Genomic DNA, 19648 nt, shown 5'->3' with positions numbered 1-19648 from the left:
GCGACATTCCATGCAACCTTGGCAGGGCATGAAGGGTCTCCCGGACTACGTGCAGTTCAAGCAGTTCCCGCCGCAGCAGCTGCGCCACATCTTCAGCGCGGCGGCCGACGACCTCATCCAGCTGCTGGAGAGCTTGCTCGTGCTGTTCCCGCCGCAGCGTTGCGACTGCACGCAGGCGTTGCAGATGTCTTACTTCAGGTACTGATAGTGTTTTAAAATCCGACGCCACGCCATCCTTGCGATACACCATCCAACGCGTGTCAGTACTAATCAGTCCCATATATTTGTCGTGGATAACAATAATCAAGCCTGATTTATAGGATGTCAATTGACTATTTACAATATCGAGATAGCGGCGAACGCCGTGTGACTTAACGACCTGTTACGGTGCACGTGGACGGGCTCGTTGGCCGGAGCGTCACGTCATTCTACTTCAGACTGCAGGAAAGACAACACCTGGCTAGCTAATGATTCTGTCGGTTCGTCTGTCGATTAGCTCTGTCTCTGTACATACTCTGATGGGTTCTGTGATTTATTTTTATTCTTTGAATTATTATCCGTTGGTGAAATAAAAGACCTGCATTCCAAAAGAAGAACTCTCACTCAAGTACCTACATCATGAACGCATCCTGACGGCGAGACAGAAGTAACCTTCACCTCGTCGACATTTTATTACGGTCAGTTGCAGATAGAAGCATGCGTTGGACGACGTGGCGTGGCGTCGCGTTTTTGTAGTATGTTTCCGCCTTTAATCTTATAAACATTCTTACCCTTCTTAGATAAGTAAGGATATTTCTAAAAGAGCTGTTGCGCACTACGTCAAGGGGTCTGATCCGAATTCATGAAAATATGGTCCAGAGTAGTCATAGAACTATTTGTACGGTTTCGTTCAGTTCTATTTTTATTCTAGTTCTAGTTTTATTTTTTTATTTTGGAATATAAGACAATGTTTGCATGCCAATGTATCTGGTTAGTTAGACCATGTCACTGCACATTAGCACTATCTTAAGCATCGTTTCTACCAATAATCTGCGAGGATGCGTTGCGAGTGATGTGTTTTTCATTAACCAATAGAAACGCTTCATTTACACATCCTCGCACGGCACATCTCTGGTGGAAACAGCTGAACGGAGCGAGGCCAGGTAAATGAAGTCTTTCTATTGGTTAATGAAAAACATATTTCTCAACACATCCTCGCACATCTCTGGTGGTAACATCTTTATAAGACGAATTTTACCATGTATAAAGCGAAATAAACTATTTAAAAAAATAAAGTATATAATTTAATTCCGTCATCCGATTTCTCTCCATTCTATTGCATACACTACCATACAAATAGTTCTTCGACTTCGGACCGTATTTTCACGGATTCGGATCGGACGTATTTTGTAACCACTCTAACACAAGGTATTATACTGATTAGAGTATATATGCTCTAACGTTGCGATATTTCATATATTTATCTTCTACTCTATATCTTGTTTAAAGAAAATATATACACAATAAGGTATATAATTTCATACATAGGTAAGTATGAAATTATAATGCTTTGGTGTAACGGCATTAGTACCTCAAGGGTTCTCAAGTCCTGAAATATTCCAGCATTGTTTTTTGTTTTAGCAATAAACCAGCACCTACAGTGGGTGCCAAATTGCCCATGCCTTCCAACGTTACCAGGCTAGAGGCCGAGAAGCCTTCACTCAAGAGAAAACTCCTGGACAGCATTGATGGAGGTTCACTGCCCAAGAAACTGTTGTTCTGAGCAGTCTGTACATTAAACCACTAATTAATGTTCATGCCAGTTCTTGAGTGGTGAATTAGAATGCCAGAAGTGCAATTTTATAAACTGCAAGTGGTGTATATGAATGCAATATCTTTTGCCGATAAGTGTTAAATAATAATTATCATTAAGCTGGACTTTAAACTTTCTTAGTGACAAAAATATTAGGTAAGTGATTTAATTAAATGCATTTATGTATAATTCATACGAAAATACACATTTGACCTTATTGAAATATTTTATTGCTTAGGTACCATTAAATATAGATAAGGCAGTGTTCGAAAATGAAACCGTGTTTTACACAAAGCCAGTAGGTATATTTCGACATAGTTTGCTTATTTTTATAATCACCAGAATTTACAGAGGAGTAATGAATGATGATTCTGTTATAGTCATTAAAACGAAGCTTAAGCCACATTAAATGTTAAAATTAAAATAATACTATTTACTAAAAGATTTAAAGCGATTATAATCTAAATATTGTCTCTGAAGAAAATTACAATAACGCTTAAGAGGCATGAACCGGTCTCCCGGACTACGTGCAGTTCAAGCATTTTGACGCCGTTAGCAACCACATTTCAGGCGCGGCGGCCGAGCAAATCCAGCTGAAATGGAGAGCTTGCTCGTGCTTCCCGCCGCAGCGTTGCGACTGCACGCTAGGCGTTGCAGATTGTCTTACTTCAGGTACTGATATGCTTTCCTAATCCGACGCCACGCAGTTTGCGATACACCATCCAACGCGTATAATCAGAAAACTAATCAGTTCATATATTTGTCGTGGATAACAATAAGCTCAAGCCTGATTTATAAATCAATGACTATTTACAATATCATCAATGTACGGCGAACGCCGTGTGACTTAACGACCTGTTATTATTGCACGTGGACGGGCTCGTGGCCGGAGCGTCACGTCATTCTACTTCAGACTGCAGGAAAGACAAACACCTGGCTAGCTAATTCTGTCGGTTCGTCTGTCGATTAGCTCTGTCTCTGTACATACTCTTGGGTTCTGTGATTTATTTTTATTCTTTGAAATTACGACGTTGGTGAAATAAAAGACCTGCATTCCAACAATAACAAAAATGACGGTCACTCAAGTGACCTACATGGTGATTCACGCACTTCCTGACGGCGAGACAGAAGTAACCTCGACCTCGTCGACATTTTATACCCTCCTCAGTTGCAGATAGAAGCATGCGTGGACGACGTAGGGCGTCGCGTTTTTGTAGTGTTTCCGCCTTTAATCTTATAACATTCTTAGAGCCTTCTTAGATAAGTAAGGATATTTCTAAAAGAGCTGTTGCGCACTACGTCAAGCAGTCTGATCCGAATTCATGAAAATATGGTCCAGAGTAGTCATAGAACTATTTGTACGGTTTCGTTCAGTTCTAAAAGGGAATTCTAGTCCCCTTATTTATTTTTTATTTTAATAAAACAATGTTTGCATGCCAATGTATCTGGTAGTTAGACCATGTCACTGCACATTAGCACTACTTAAGCATCGTTTCTACCAATAATCTGCGAGGATGCGTTGCGAGTGATGTGTTTTTCATTAACCAATAGAAACGCTTCATTTACAATCCTCGCACGGCACATCTCTGGTGGAAACAGCTGAACGGAGCGAGGCCAGGTAAATGAAGTCTTTCTATTGTTAATGAAAAAAATATTTCTCAACACATCCTCGCACATCTCTGGTGGTAACATCTTTATAAGGAATTTTACCATGTATAAAGCGAAATAAACTATTTAAAAAAATAAAGTATATAATTTAATTCCGTCATCCGATTTCTCTCCATTCTATTGCATACACTACCATACAAATAGTTCTTCGACTTCGGACCGTATTTTCACGGATTCGGATCGGACGTATTTTGTAACCACTCTAACACAAGGTATTATACTGATTAGAGTATATATGCTCTAACGTTGCGATATTTCATATTTATCTTCTACTCTATATCTTGTTTAAAGAAAATATATACACAATAAGGTATATAATTTCATACATAGGTAAGTATGAAATTATAATGCTTTGGTGTAACGGCATTAGTACCTCAAGAGTTCCCAAGTCCTGAAATATTCCAGCATTGTTTTTTGTTTTAGCAATAAACCAGCACCTACAGTGGGTGCCAAATTGCCCATGCCTTCCAACGTTACCAGGCTAGAGGCCGAGAAGCCTTCACTCAAGAGAAAACTCCTGGACAGCATTGATGGAGTTCACTGCCCAAGAAACTGTTGTTCTGAGCAGTTGTACATAAACCACTAATTAATGTTCATGCCAGTTCTTGAGTGGTGAATTAGAATGCCAGAAGTGCAATTTTATAAACTGCAAGTGGTGTATATGAATGCAATATCTTTTGCCGATAAGTGTTAAATAATAATTATCATTAAGCTGGACTTTAAACTTTCTTAGTGACAAAAATATTAGGTAAGTGATTTAATTAAATGCATTTATGTATAATTCATACGAAAATACACATTTGACCTTATTGAAATATTTTATTGCTTAGGTACCATTAAATATAGATAAGGCAGTGTTCGAAAATGAAACCGTGTTTTACACAAAGCCAGTAGGTATATTTCGACATAGTTTGCTTATTTTTATAATCACCAGAATTTACAGAGGAGTAATGAATGATGATTCTGTTATAGTCATTAAAACGAAGCTTAAGCCACATTAAATGTTAAAATTAAAATAATACTATTTACTAAAAGATTTAAAGCGATTATAATCTAAATATTGTCTCTGAAGAAAAATTACAATAACGCTTAAGAGGAATAACCGAGTTGACAAGAGAAGGTCGCATTTTGACAAGTTACAACCACATTTGGCGCTTGCTTGGCCGAGCAAAGCATGAAATGGCACAGTTTCTGTTCATGAACACAACGGCGACACTTGCTAGTCGTATACAGATTGTAAGCACTTATATGCTTTCCTAATTGGGTAGTTGGCATCAGGGCAACAATCTATAAAAGAAAAAAAAACAATTCTTTATATGTGCAGTGACGAAAGCTAGCGCAAAATAAATGAATGAGTGAATGAAACCATCAATGTACCTATGAGTCACTTGTAAATTATTATTATTAATGGAACTGTCGCCATCAGATATTTAGGAGCAGTCAAGATGATCAAAAATATCGGAACATGAATTCTAACATGTTCCGATATTTTTGACTACCTTGAGTGAGTGTTCCGAAATATCTGAAGACGACTGAACGAAAAAAAATTTTTTTACAACAATAACAAAATGACGGTCGCACCATGACATGTGGTAATTCAGGCACTTTATTCGTGCCAGCTCTTGTAAAACGACCTACAAGACAATTATACCCTCCTCTACTTATTATAGAGCGAGTGGCAAGCATAGGAAATGTAGAAAATTACGTGTCTACTTAAAGAGTAAGATCTCAGAGCCGCCAGACACTGAAGTATTTTTCTGAAGGACAAAAGGTGGTATATTAAGCAGTCTCACCACTGGTGAGGAAGCGATTGGCTAACGACTATAAGAAAGGTGAGTATAAAAGGGAATCCCAGTCCCCTTAAATAATTCTAATAAAATTACAAATCAATTGTAAGAATAACTGCAAAATGTACTACGTGGAGTACATTTGTTTCAATAAACAAAGGACTTAAACATTTGATAAATAATTTCCAAAATTACAAAACTAAGAATTTTCGGTTCTGTCTGTAGAACTATGTATGGTAATAAAAGGCTATGGCAACCTACGTCAGCGCTGTTCGCAAGACCGACAGTTCGCCGATTTTGGACCATTTCGTGACAATGTCAATGTCTCTAGCATTTCCATTTTATTTTTCCATGTTGTCACGCATAAATGTTTTCTTTATTTCTTTCCTAGGTTTAAAAGTAATCTTACGAGTTGATCTTCCATATGGTGTAAGCCCTTCGCGTGAGGTGCGTCCGTTTGAAGCGCGGGCGCAGCGCCGTGGTCGCGGGCCGCGCGTTCATCACTGCGTCGCGACACTGCACTTGTAGGCCTGTGAACACGGCTTCTCATGAAAGGTAGACAGGTACTTAAACCATTCAACGCCACTGTCGCGTAGTGTTACGGCGCATTTGCGACTATGCGTTCGCCGCGCAGCGAACGATTTATCTTTTCATTGCACAGCCGAGACGCTATGTTAAGTACGTTTAAAAAAAAAGTCGGCCATCCGCCGATCGTCCAAAGTCGTGGCAGGGCCGTAAGAAACATTTAATTGATCATTAGAGTAGAGACTTAAACTATCTATATATTTACTTCTATTGATCATCGACAATTCACTCAACTCAATCTTTAATGGTCAGTTACGTAAAATATTATATTGTCGTTTATATTTCTTCAATTTTAGAAAACTGAGCATCGCTGGCTTGGCGTTAGTAGTAGCAGTTTAGTAGATATATTGCCTGCGACTTCGTCTGGCAAAAATTCGTTTATCGCTATCTCGCGGGAACTTTGTAAATTTATTTTTATAATATTAGTAAGGAATTGTACCCAGATTCGTTGCCTTGTGGATTCGTGGACTTGAACAAACTGTAACAATGATGCCAATTAGCTGATCCAAATGTAGTAGAAGACAAAAATTGCGTTCCCTGTTGGGAGCGTTTCCACATTCTTTCTTTCTACATTAACATATCGTCACTACTTTGAAAATGCTTCGTATCTGAAATCAATATGTCAACAAAATTGAACCTTGACGTAATGTTCATAAAGTTCACTCAGAAACATATTTATTTTGAGGTAAGAGTTTTTTTTAAAGTAGTGACGCTATAACTTGTACATACTGTTAGTAGTCCTACCACCAACCACCTTTAACCACCAGGCTTCCAGTTAAACTATAGAGTAGATGTCTCTATACTTTAACTGGAAGCTTCATAATTTGTGAGCATCAGAATGACTGACCAAAATGGCAGATCAATGTTAGAGTACCATCAGCATTTACGAGCCCCAATGCGAAAGAGTTCGTCTACTAGTAAAACTGAAAGTAACGTTTGTTTAAAATTTAAATATAGATTAGTAATACTAGTTTAAGAGTCTAATAAACAAAAAAAGAAAAAAAAATGGAACCGACTATAAAACCCTTGAAAATATTTTTCTAGCACTAGGTACCTACTAGCTCGAAGTATATCCAGAATATCTCTTTAAAATAGTCATTATTTTATTTTTATTAGTGCCCAATTAACGCTGTTTTGATGGAGTATTATATAAACTGTTAATAGCTAATGGACTTCTGTAAAATAACAAATAGATATTTTATTTAGATAGGCTTCAAAACATATGACTAGACGAACTCTTTTGCATTGGGGCTCGTACTACCTATTTGCTACTATTTACTACCTATGGTGACGTATTTACTACCTAAGATATATATTCTGACGTCAGGATGACTGCTCACATTTATCAAATATATATATTTTTTATAACTTAGGTAGTAAATGCTGATGGTACTCTAACATTGATCTGCCATTTTGGTCAGTCATTCTGATGCTCACCATAATTTGATTAAGTTTAATATTTTCTAGTGGGTAAGTAAACTTAAGGTTTATCGTGAATTTGGTAGAGTATCTCAGAACTGATTGTGTCCGCAGGAATTACATGATCTAATTCCTCAATCTCCATTTTGCCAACGGACTTCCAGGCGGGGGGAGCGTTCACCCTTACGAAGGTTTACCCTTATGTATCATTGGCCCGCACGAAGTGGTTTGCTTTGCTTAATCTTTCATAATGCGAAGTGCTGAGGAATGGACTTGCTCCCGTCGTCTGTATTTCCGCATAAATACAATCTAGAGCTTTTTAAGGCTAGAGTGAATAGGCTATTAGTGAACCGTTAAGTGCAGTGAGTTAAGTGTTAGTATCAGTGAGATACACCTTTGGCCTCATCTGCACTTAACTTCAGATGAGATAGGAGTCAATCACGGTCAGTTTCATGTAAAAAAAAAAAGTTTTGCACGTTTGCTGATAGATCGAGGAGGATAGAGCAGCCACCACTATTACTAGTCTAGTCTATTATAGACAGTTGACCAAGGACACAATTTAATTTATTAATGACGTAGAGTCGGGAGCAGAATTGTATGAGCTGTTACAGTGCTCAAAATGATCTACACACGATTCTATTGCCGAGGTAATAAGAGTGTTTAGATCATTTTAAATACCACACCAGCTCATCCACTTCTGCTGCTTAATGTACAAACAAACTTACCCTCATCGTTATGATCCCCGAAGACATCAGGCTTGTGTTTCACAATCTTGTACTTCATAAAGGCGGTCTGTACACAAAATTTTATCTGTTCCGTCTGTAAGTCCTTACACCTAATTTTTTTTCATATTTTTATTTTACTTTCGTGCAGCATATACATTCACACTTTCTGTGGGCAAACACAATATTTCATATTAGATTCAATATTTTATGATGATAGCACAGTTTTTTTTTAATTTTACAGTCAATATGTTCAAACGCCAATTCATAGACAAGAATCGTTACAAAACATTGTGTTGGCCAACGAGATGGGAATTATTTTAGTTTCCATGAAGTGGCCTCAGAACATTACGACAAATTAATTAAACTACCTGATGATCATAAGCATCTAATAAAACTATACAGCCTCGTAATATCTGGGACAAATGAAAATTTATTTCTGTTTAAATTTAAATTTTCTATAGACCGCGAGATTTTTTGCTCTGATGATCTTGGGCATCTAGCACGTGCCTTTCTCTCTTATCGCGTTTCTTTTATTTCGATTATACCTAAATCAACACACTGAGGGACTGGCAAGATAATTGAGTCTGTATCTACTAGCCGTTCAGACTTCAGACTAGATACCTTGTTCTGGCTCAAAAGCGAGAAGACAACGAAAGTATGTAAGTTATTGATGCAACTAACTAATGTTAAGAAGCTACATAATTGGCTACCTACCAGTAAAAATATTTGATGTATGATATATGTTACGTATATTTAGAACAGATTCATAATTTATCGCTCGTATTCCAATTACATTGAAATATAGGCACGGTAAAGAATAAGTTCGTGCGTAAGTTGTCGCGGATCGGCATGCGCAGCGTAGGACGTCCACCAACGAGATGGACGGATGACTTAGTTAAAGTCGCGGGTTCACGGTGGATGCAAGCCGCTTCCAACCGAGGCGACTGGAGGTCTATGGGAGAGGCAGTCCAACAGTGGACGTCCTATGGCTGATATGATGAAAGAATAAGTACTTAAATTTTGCAAAAATACTGAACTGCCAAGTCAGGAAGCGACCTTAGGCTAACTCGACCAACGGGAATCATTGAGCTATAAATGCCAGTTATTATTTGTAAAAAACCGGTTTTTTTTAAGTTGCTAAATTATCTGGTACTTGAAAGCTGTACCTACCTTGGGCGAGTTGGAGACGACAGACAGTCGGCCGTAAACACCGTATTTGCGCTCGTCCTCGGGCCTCAGAGTACCCATTTTTTTCATCACTAGATAAATCTGGAACACGGAGAAACAAATACTGTTGTAGGTGACCCGTAGCTGCTTGTGCAATAAATTATGTAATTTTATTGACAAACAGTGCCATTTTGCTGGAAGAAGTAGGAGAAGGAGTTTTTCAATTCGACTGTATTTGTTTCAGTCAGTAGGTAGACGACTATAGGTCCACTCCTGCTGGCTCGCGCTGAGACACGCACTCGACACAGTCGACTTTACTTCACACTGATAAAGAAATATTTTCATGGTTTTTCGGAGACGGTAATTTTTTTGTTTAAGTTTTTTACTATAATAGCATCACCAGATTATCAATTGTACTTTCAAGCCTCACTCCAATTTTTTGATTACAACAACAATTATGGTCTTTCTTTCGATTCCTATGGTCTCTTGATATCTCTCACACCCCCTGATACGGAACTGTTGAGCTAAATGCCCAAATGTGTTGAAAATGTTTATGCTGAGACCTGTTCCAGCATGCCGTAGCTCCGAATGAGGAAGTCCCTCTGCGCGAGCTGGTTGACGCGCTCTCTCTCCTCGCGCTCCACGATGGGGTCGGGCTCGAACGAGCACAGCACGTAAGTCGGCTTCACTTCTTTCTCTTCCACCTAAAAGTCAGCGAGGTACAGTCAATATCTGCCACAGCATAGCATGCAATAATATCTTACACGTCCTACCGGCCCTAGAAATAGAGTCGTATCAGATATTTACGCACGCTTTGTTGTGTCAGATATTGGTGCTGGCGATTGTAGGTACGGTCGTCATCAGATATTTCGGAGCGGCCAAGGCGATCAAAAATATTGAAACATGAACTCTAATACCTTAATAATAGAGTGTATGTTGCGATGTTTTTGGCCACCTTAGCCGCTCCGAAGTATCTGATGGCGAGTAATGGCGACTGTACCTTGATGTGAAACTACGATTTTTATATTGTAATGCCTGTTTACACAAAATTCGTTGCTGAATTGTTTTTGCAAATGTGGAATTTCAGCAACTTAGAATTAACTAAGTCACACAATCCATACATCCGTATTTATTTTGATGTTGGTAATACACACACCATTAAGCACGTCGAACGTGTATCATGTCATGTGCTATTGGAGATGGCACGACGAATGGAAATCGGGCTATTTTAAGCCCGACCGGATCGATGAAATACCATTAACTTCCTTCTTACTTGGTTAGTAAATATAGCTTTATTAAATACACAATCAAAATTACATAAATTAGAAAAAAAATAACAGTCCTAACTTAAAAGTAAACAATTTTGTTTGTTATATTATGTTTATGTTAGTAAATTACACTTTACCAGTTAGGTAAATATTTATAAATTTAGCTGTGCTTTAGGCTTTGGAGAAATCCAAAAACATTTTTGTCGTCAACTTACCGGCTGCAACGCTTGCGACGGCTTGGCAGTCAATTTCCCCTTTTCTTTATCATCCTTTTTCTTCAGTTCCTTTTCCGACCGAGCTTTGCTCTTGACACTCTTCTCAGAGCCGACTGCGGGGGCAACTGTGCTTGCTTCTTCCCCCACTTTCTTCTCGCCGTCTTTGACAGCTTTATTCGGTTGAGAGGGCTTTTTGAGCGCCTCTGCTTTAGCTTTGGTTTGCTAAATGAAGAATTGTTCATTATTTTAACTATGTTTAGGGGCTGTTTCACCATCCATTAATTAGTGTTAACTGACTGTTAAATGTGATGCCGTCTCCGTCTATTCTAACAAAACAAATAGAGACGGCATCTCATTTAACAGTCAGTTAACACTAATCAATGGATGGTGAAACAGCCCCTTAGTCTATTATGTTGCTTAGTCCAGAAAACTATTAAAGTTATAGCATAGGCTTCACCTATGAGGTCTAAAGGAAAAAAATAATTAAAATTAAGAAACAAGCAAACTGGGACAAATAGATAATAAAATGTGTACCTATTACAAAAGGTATCACAAAATGATCTATTAGAAGAGAGTATTTTTTTTTTAATGAAATGTTTTTTTTTGCTGAACATGCGAGTAAACAAACAGGTGGACAATCACAATTTTTCACTTATTTGGTAGGTGGTACAGTCACCAGCACCAATATCTGACACAACAAGCGTGCATTAATATCTGATATGACTCTATTTCTAGGACCGGAAGGACGTGTCCGATATTTTTGCACGCTTCGCTGTGGCAGAAATTAATGCTGGTGACTGTACAACCGGAATTCCGGTGTGCAAATTTTTCATATGTGTTTATAACACATTACACAGGAGTATTTTAACTCGTGTTTTATGTTTATGTGAAATAAAGCGGGGAAACGAGCAGGTGGATAACAACGGTAAATGAGTAGGTACCCACCGTACCCATTTACCTACATGTGTGTAAATGTGGTACGCACACACTTCATCGTGACATTTTTGACAAGCATATACTAGAGAGTAGGTACGGCATCGTTCTAATATAGAACGTGAATGCGCGATCATCGCGCGAGTAAGCGATGCGACCTTATCGCGCGAATTTCAATTAAGACAGCTATTCGAATTCAATATGTTTGATTGCGCGTTCGTATGAACTAAGTTCGCGCGAATAGATTTACAAACATTTGAGTCGTAAGAGTAAAATTCGCGCGAACCTACGATGTTCGCGCATTCGCGTTCTATTAGGACGGACGATGCCTACCCTAGCATTCTGAGTGAGAGTGAATGCTCAAGTTTATCAGCACCTTAAAATTACGTTACGTTGAGATAAAAAAATGGTGCGTGATTACTGATTAAGATTAAATCGTGACTCGTGATCGTGACTGCTAGTAGTTACGAATATAAATCGGATTTTTTTTAAACAATATCGTGGGCACCTGGAACTCCTCCCTTTGCAAGCGGGTACAATCGCCGCGCGCGCGAGACGACGCCGTGCCGGTGTACAGCGAGCCCGACGGCTGCTGGAACAGGCTGGCGTACTGTTCGCCCACCGGGTACACGCGTCTGCATATAGAACAGTCTGTATATACCGTTTTTTGCGGTGTTGTATGTCTATATTAGATATATATCCGGTGCATGTACTACACGCATTAATTGTAAGCCATACAACACCGCAAATCCGTCAAAAAAAACGGTCCGTTGTAAGGTGAAAATAACTGACGTTTACCTACAAGCGGCCTAACTGTCTTACGTACTCGGAATCACAATCGCTTTAATGACTTCAGTCAAGCGGTATAGGAGGGTAGAAAGAAATGGTGAGTGCGATCACGAGCGCTCAGGCGTCAGACAATACGGGCACGTAATTATCCATATTAACAAGACGTCCTGAATAGCTGTATATAGGTACACGCTAGAAGCGTCGCCAGCGTCGGCACGTGTAAATCCTTGTTGCCCGATCGCAAAATCCTACCAGATAAAAAATTCACAAAAGGATTTGTCAATGTACACAAAAAAATGAAACCGACTACAAAGACCTTGAAAATAATTTTCTAGGTAAGTACTAGCTTAAAATCGGTGCCTCAGCACGACACAGCTTGTAAAGTTTGTGAACACCGCTAGCTAGGGTTTAGGTAAACCATTATGTTGTAATAGTATATGTAATAAAATACACAGAAATGTATAAAATAAAAAACTTTCACTATTAGTTATTTATTAGTATACTTTATTGAATTTGTATTAACATAACATCTATGTAAGTAGAAGATAAAGAAAGCATACAATATAAGTAGAATTTGATTTTATTATTCACGCTGTTTGATTATTTACGTTTAACTTTGTCATAATAGTAGATGAATAGCCTGGGACAGCCAGACCTTCTTTATTGAGACTTAAAGACTGTTTTTTTATATATATATGGTACTAGAACATGTAAGTAAATACGATTCCCAAATATGAAATTTAGATTGGGAGCTTTGGTAGGCAGCACATATTAAACGTACCTCAAATTCGTTGAAGTATAAAACTCAATTTTTATATATTTTGTTCGGAATAATATTAAAATCATTTCCCTCATTGCCAGAAAGTTTGTAGGATTGCAATTGCAACCCCCTGCCAGACACCCTTCAAATATGTTGTAATAAACGCCTGAGAAAAATATTAGTATTCTATAAAGTGATTTCTAATTTCATTCAAAGCAAAATCGACAATGAGTACAGTCGGCAAAAAGCTTGTATTAAAAATTAAATTTTTACCAAAAACTTGTCGTTTTTATCTAAAATGGCGCCTAGGTAAATAGGTACCTACCTGTAGTTGCCCAAATGTGTTTCTTCCCACTGTATCTGTGTCTGCCACGGGCTTTTTTCAGGCTCCTTATTTTCTTCCCCGGGAGTGAACTCTGCAAACCTACAAATAATATTTGTGAAATTTTCCTAAATCTGCTATTGTTTTTCATGAAATCAAAATGATTTTCATGAAACATTAATTGCAGATTATTTTGTTGTTTATGATGATGATGAAAATACAATTGTATTGTATTGTATGATACCACTATCGCTACGGATATTGTTGATGACGAACCCTCTGTTGTTGGTGACGATACTTCAGCTATTGGTGATGATGCTACTGTTATTACTGATATTGTTCTTGATGATGATACCTACCACTGTTGTGATGCTTCTCTTAGTTCTCTTATTGGCGATGATGCTACTGTTGTTGCTGATATTGTTCTTGATGATTATACCACTGTCGTTGTCTATGACGCTACTGTCGTTAATGATGGTCTTCAATGATACCAGTTCATTTATTCATTTTTTTATTTGTCAATAAAAAAATGCCTGATAACACTGTTGTTGGCTATGACACTACTGTCGTTGATGATGATATTGATGATACTACGATTATCTGTGATGATATGACTGTTGGTGGCGATGAAATTAGTGTAGTAGCTGACTCTGTCTCACTTGTTAGTCTGCAGCAGGCGGTCGCGGATGCGCCGGCGGTCCTCCTCTAACACGCGCCGCTTGTCGCACTGCCAGATGTTGAGCATCGTGAAAGTATCTGTCAGTAGACCCTCTTTCACCTCGCGGTCCAAAGCTGTGTCTGTGTGAAAGCTCGGCGAATGGTTTACCTACACATGGGAAGACACGTATCAAGTTTACATCCTTATAGTTTAGTACTTACCTACTTTAAACACAATTTTATTCTAATATTTTCTTTTTCGTTTCATTCAGCAAGTAACTAATTTTACCATTTTAACTTTATCAAATGTTGGTTTTTAGTTATTTAAATCGACCAGTTTTCTTTAAAATTTCGAACCAATAAATAAATAGTTTATTATTACCTCTAAAATGTATGGGTGAAGTTTATGGTCCAAAAGTATGTCGAAGCCGAGTATTTCGAAGCAAGCGTGGACCTGTAAATGTTATCATGAGAAGTGTATTTTTTACGTAAGAATAACTTTATAAAAGAGGCATGATTTTAGCAGTGGCGTAGCTAGGTAAACTAGGTCTCACGGTATAAAAAGAAATCGCCAGAAAATTTTGCCTACTATCTTCTCTTTCTTGGTGTTGTTTGCGCTTAAAGGCACCACTAGGTTTTTTTTATCCATAATTTGCAGGTCAGGGTCCGAGAGCCCCTGAGTGTGAGGGTACTGGTGCACGGCACCGTCTATATAGCCGGTAGACTCTAGCGCTCCGAAAGCTACGCCACTGAATTCTAGTCTAGCGCATAAGTAGTTTTAAATACAGTTATACGTACGATGTAGGATACATAAATTTACATAATACATAATTATGATACTACTACTTTTACTTAATCTAAAATATAAAAAAGAAGCATATCTATTTTATTCTAGATAATTATGCTTGAATCCTAAAATCTTTTTGAAATATCTCTGAAGAACCGGTTCTTAGCTTTCAGACTACATAAATGTCATATCTTAGTTATCGCTCGTTTGAAGTGAGTAGATGTAGTTTGTACTAGATGGTGGTTTTTAAGGCAAATATTACTGCTATGGCATAGCATGGCTAGTTCAAACTTCCAATTTCAAAAACGATTAAGTATATGGAGTTAAGTACGTCGATGTTACCAAAAAATGAACAAGTTAAAAGTGCTAAATAAATAAAGTCTCTTAAAATCTTATTGAAATATCTCTGAAGAACGGCTCTTGGCTTTCAGGCTATATATCTTATTTATCGCTCATTTGAAGTGACTAGATGTAGTGTGTATAGTGTATATGGTGGTTTTGTAAGGCAAATATATGGCATAGCATGGCTAGTTCAAACTTACAACTTCAAAAACGATTATGGAATTAAGTACCTCGATGATACCAAAAAACTAAAAAGTTAAAAGTGCTCAATAAATAAAATACGTAGGTAGGTACCTAAGTATAGTGCGTGTCAACATTAAGTAATTTTAACCAGTAAGTAAAGTAACAGTACAACAGTATTTAAAGTAACCATATCGTGGGACGGGAAACACGCATGATAGCTGTGCTTGAGTATTGGCCAAGCGGAAATGATCGTCTTCACGATGACTTGGTCAATGGAGTGCCACAGGCGGTCCAGGTCGATGCCTTGCGACAGCAGGATCTTGTTCAACGTTGATATCTTGCTGACGCCCCGGAAAATCAATAAACGTTGTACTATATTTCATACAATGTACCTACAGTATGGACGTGTAATGTAAAAGATGTTCACAACACAAGAACGTGGAAACGACAGTATCTCCATTAAAAAAGTTATCTTTGTTTTTCCCTAAATTTGAGCAACAGAGAAACGGATTGTATAGGTACTCAAGTACTTTTTTGTGAATACTTACCTACCTACTCACTTTGCTGCTCTTTTAATGTGGAGCGGGGCCTTCTGTTACAGGTATCTTGAATAACTACTAGGAGGTCTCTAACCTTACTTGTAGAAATAGTGATTTTAATACATACATTTTATTTTTTTTTCATTTTCACTTAATATGCCCATTAAACACAAGTCTTGCTTTTGGTTTTTGTGATATTTTATGTGATTTAACAAAAAATGTCCGATACCTACTATCCTATCCATAGCTACTATTTACAATAAATATAATTTTCTTCTTTATTTGTTCTAAAAATCCTTTAACTTGGCTAAGTGTGGCACCATTTCAGCTCACGTCAGTGACGTATTTCTTAACTACACTAAGTTGGTCCTCGAGCACTTGATTCCTTTGCTTACCGTTTGCTGCCTGCTTCGGAATCATACACGTAGGTGCGGCTGTGTTTGTTCAGAGCGTAGTTAGTGAGGTGCATGAATACATTTGTAGTGTTGTTGACATTCGGATCTGCATATCTGCTCGTTGCGAATCTGGAATGCGAACCAGGTAAATTGCAAAGTCACAGGTGCCAAATTGAGCAACGTTTCCCAAGCCCTTAACAATGCCCCAATGTGGGGTAATGAAGCTTTGTTTCAGTCCGTGCTTCCATTATGGGTTCACACATCAACACTGTTCCCAAAGTGGAAGCACACTTGGACGTGTGACTTTGTCAAACCATTTTGTATGGGATCAGTGACGTGAGCGTAGTCCACCTGTTTGTTCCCGTACGACGTTAACTGATAGAAAAAAAAAGCTACGGGGAATGAATGAAATTAAAACATACCTTACAAGTCCTTCATTGTAGACAAAAATCCTTAAAGGATCGCACGATGTTATCAAAGTATACACTCTAATATCGAACTTGTAACCGTCCACTAGATAAGGTTTCGAGAGGTACACCTGAAAAATACATGAAACTTGTCACAATATCATGTTTTTACAAAATTAAGTAAAATAAAGCTAATAAATACCCTTGGGCCTTGAAAAAAGTTTTTCAAAAATATTAGATTGAGATCGACAAATGTTACTTATGTTCAAGGAGTAACGCGTATATATACGAAGCAGTGAAAATGTTTTTTTCATTAGAACTTAGATTGTGATTGATCACAGTTACATTTATTTATAGGCTGGGCTGTTTATGGAAATTCAGGACTTTTTATAGGAAAATCATCTCAATCGAGAGGTGGCACTTTTTACAGCATGTTTTTGTTGGAATTGAAATTACCTGACATATCAACTTGTCTGTAGGCTTGATTTCTTTGAGAGATTTGGTTAAATAAATGCCGCGTCCTTGGCTGCCGCATTCCGGTTTTATTATGAAAGTTTTATTTTTACGCGACTTACTGTAGTTCAATGCTTCACCGAAACTGAAATATTTAAAAGTGAAGGGAACTTCAAATTGTATTAAAAATAAAAACTAGAAGCTAACTATGATACTTACTCTGCCGGAAGGCACCAGGTTTTAGGAAAAAAGTTGTATTCTTTAGGATATATTTTCTGCATCCTGTTTAGATTACGCGCAAGCAGATCTTTCCTGTAGGTAACAAGATTAAATTAAAAACCGCCCAAGTGCGTGACAAACCACGCGCGGCATGTTCCGTACGTCCGTCCGTACTAATAATATGCGGCAAATATTCGATATTAGGTTTTGATCGATTATCGTCATTATCATCAGCCGGAAGACGTCTTGTTTGCTTGATTGCTGAAGAAAGGCCTTTATAACACCACAATGAACGGCACCTCAACATGCCACCTAGACCCGCCGGTTGGCCGCACGCAATTCTTTCTTGTGCGCTATCGAGTTAATAAAGTGTTGAAGTGCGGCCTGCCATTTAACTTGAAGATACGTGACCTCCAAGTGAAGGCTGCCGTTTTCACGACATACCTGCAGATTTCCAACATGCCAGGAAAGTGGTTGATGCGTTGGAACCGTTTCATCTCTTTGGCGCGCTCCACGGACACGCTCATGTCCGTCCAGTAGAAGTTCCACGCTTCTTCCTCGCACACCTCCCGCATTCCGAAGGCGCTAGCCACCCGCCGGATTGATTCGTACCGGCAATTCGTTAGGCATATCGATATTTGGGATCTGATGAAGAATACCGAGAAACTGGCCTTATACTACGAAGTTCACGGTAAAAGCAATTTAGAAGATAGTAAGAGGGGCGGTAATATACGAACTTTCAATTTTCTGTCGGAGTACCTAAGTAATATCACTCACTGTCTTTGGTAAGCTGTAAAAGCTATCAGAGACTAACACTATCAGCAACTGGCCGTCCGAAAACAAGGGCTTTCATATACGCACCTCTTTCTCTTCTTCTTTTTGCGGGTAGGCTCCTGCGGCACGAGCGGCGCGGCGCGCGAGGTGGGCTGCGACGTATCGTCCTCGCCGTAGCCCTTGCCGTCGTAACTGCGCAGCATGAGCGAGGCGATCGTCTCCGCCGCGTCCGTCTCCTCCTTCACAATCACCTCGCATTTATCTTCTGAAAGGAACAGTTTTTGTTGTGTTCTCTCAGTGTGCGCCCCGGCGCCACTTATAAGTCATATAAGTATGACTTACATTACACGCAACCGTATAAACACAGTACAAAGGTATTCATGTTTGACACAAACTATAAATTGAAATGAAAAACAACTAACAGACAAAATTGTGGATGATCAGTAACAGACTTTAGGTTCTTTCAAGGGTGAAGAAAGGTTTTTATCGCAAATACCTAATATACCTAAACAGTTACGTGTTCAGCGGCACTACTTATTAGGTAGGTATAGGTACCTACTCGAACCGGCTGACGAATTACAGCTTCATCAAATGATATTATGACACAAACGCTCAATAAAATACCCGCCCTTAGAAATAATCTGCTTTAAGCAAAGCGGCATAATGCAGGTGTCGCGACGCTCTTCCAGGGGTGTCGCGCGAGATGGCAGGTACGTTCAAAGAGTATATAATCACTGCGTTTGGTACGTTTACATCCCAACACGCGTATCTAGAGCTGACTATTTAGTTATAAGGGCGTCGCAAAACAATTACAACCTATAAAGAAAGTCGCAATATTGATAAGATTAGGAACCCCTGGTATAATCATAAAAGTTGAGACTATTACCTTGTGATTTCTCATGTTTTCTTTTGTCAGGCAAAGATTGTTTAATATTGTGAGTGGATGATTGGTCCTCGTCGCGCAAGAAAGTGTCAGCCAACTCCAACTTTATCCAAAATATTCAGAACACTTAAGACATTATTATAATAAAAAGAGTACCTACACTGAAAAATATTGAAGTACATGGCAAGTTCATACCTCCATTTGATGAGAGTTGTAAAAAGCAGGAAACCTAAAAAATTGAGTTTAGCATTCTCCGGCATGCAAAAACAACGCCTGAATGCTAGGAACTTATTGCTAAAAATTGTCTCCTAACAACGGAAGCCTAAAACAAAAAAAAATGTATGGATGGAACTGATCACGAGCATAAAGTGTTTTAGATTTGATAATAAGAACATACGTCTATTTACTAATATCATTAAAATTTTGCGAGAGACATTATTGGAAACTGTTTTTTGTTTTTGTTTCATGTCAGCCTTCATGTCAAAGAAATAAACCGTCACTTTTGCCATTTCCGCTTTTCACACATCCGGAAAATTTGTCATAAAGTTAAGAACTGTTTCCGCCGAAAAACCAGTATTA

General features: G+C 38.4%; 2 protein-coding genes across 7 annotated transcripts; one reads left to right on the top strand and one right to left on the bottom strand.

Moving 5' to 3' along the window:
* On the top strand, positions 1 to 2009 carry LOC141439638 (cyclin-dependent kinase 7-like). The gene is made up of 2 exons (XM_074103955.1): positions 1 to 198; positions 1621 to 2009. Exons 1-2 carry the CDS (start codon positions 11 to 13, stop codon positions 1760 to 1762), a joined length of 330 nt encoding a protein of 109 aa, XP_073960056.1. The 5' UTR covers positions 1 to 10; the 3' UTR covers positions 1763 to 2009.
* A 2032-nt stretch (positions 2010 to 4041) lies between these two features.
* Positions 4042 to 19642, bottom strand: LOC141439867 (tubulin polyglutamylase TTLL13-like). 6 transcript variants are annotated; one of them, XM_074104283.1, is made up of 21 exons: positions 19467 to 19641; positions 19265 to 19391; positions 19073 to 19172; positions 18274 to 18451; positions 17857 to 18057; positions 17413 to 17505; positions 17197 to 17338; positions 16756 to 16871; positions 16334 to 16462; positions 15587 to 15740; positions 14470 to 14541; positions 14090 to 14256; positions 13434 to 13532; positions 12068 to 12194; positions 10627 to 10848; positions 9707 to 9847; positions 9147 to 9245; positions 7977 to 8043; positions 6272 to 6310; positions 5657 to 5777; positions 4042 to 4747 (listed from the first exon to the last, which is right to left on the bottom strand). In XM_074104283.1, exons 2-21 carry the CDS (start codon positions 19268 to 19270, stop codon positions 4735 to 4737), a joined length of 2286 nt encoding a protein of 761 aa, XP_073960384.1. In that variant the 5' UTR covers positions 19271 to 19391; positions 19467 to 19641; the 3' UTR covers positions 4042 to 4734. The 6 variants fall into 6 exon arrangements, 4 of the variants coding, with proteins under 4 accessions (XP_073960384.1, XP_073960386.1, XP_073960385.1 ...); XM_074104285.1 differs by having other exon boundaries at positions 19073 to 19195; positions 19265 to 19641; XM_074104284.1 differs by lacking the exon at positions 6272 to 6310 and having other exon boundaries at positions 19265 to 19642.
* Between the last annotated feature and the right edge of the window lie 6 nt (positions 19643 to 19648).

The sequence above is a fragment of the Choristoneura fumiferana genome, chromosome 21 (assembly GCF_025370935.1).
Source record: "Choristoneura fumiferana chromosome 21, NRCan_CFum_1, whole genome shotgun sequence".
Lineage (NCBI taxonomy): Eukaryota > Metazoa > Arthropoda > Insecta > Lepidoptera > Tortricidae > Choristoneura > Choristoneura fumiferana.
This window is presented reverse-complemented; position numbering and strand designations above follow the sequence as displayed.

Excerpts from the sequence above, each read along its gene's own strand:
- LOC141439638 (XM_074103955.1), top strand. The coding sequence starts at position 11 with ATGCAACCTTGGCAGGGCATGAAGGGTCTCCCGGACTACGTGCAGTTC. Across the intron at positions 199-1,620 it reads TTGCAGATGTCTTACTTCAG|CAATAAACCAGCACCTACAG; the intron begins GTACTGATAGTG and ends TTTTTGTTTTAG.
- LOC141439867 (XM_074104283.1), bottom strand. Across the intron at positions 17,339-17,412 it reads ACCTGGTGCCTTCCGGCAGA|TTTCGGTGAAGCATTGAACT; the intron begins GTAAGTATCATA and ends TAAATATTTCAG. Across the intron at positions 12,195-13,433 it reads ACACATTTGGGCAACTACAG|ACGCGTGTACCCGGTGGGCG; the intron begins GTAGGTACCTAT and ends TTCTATATGCAG.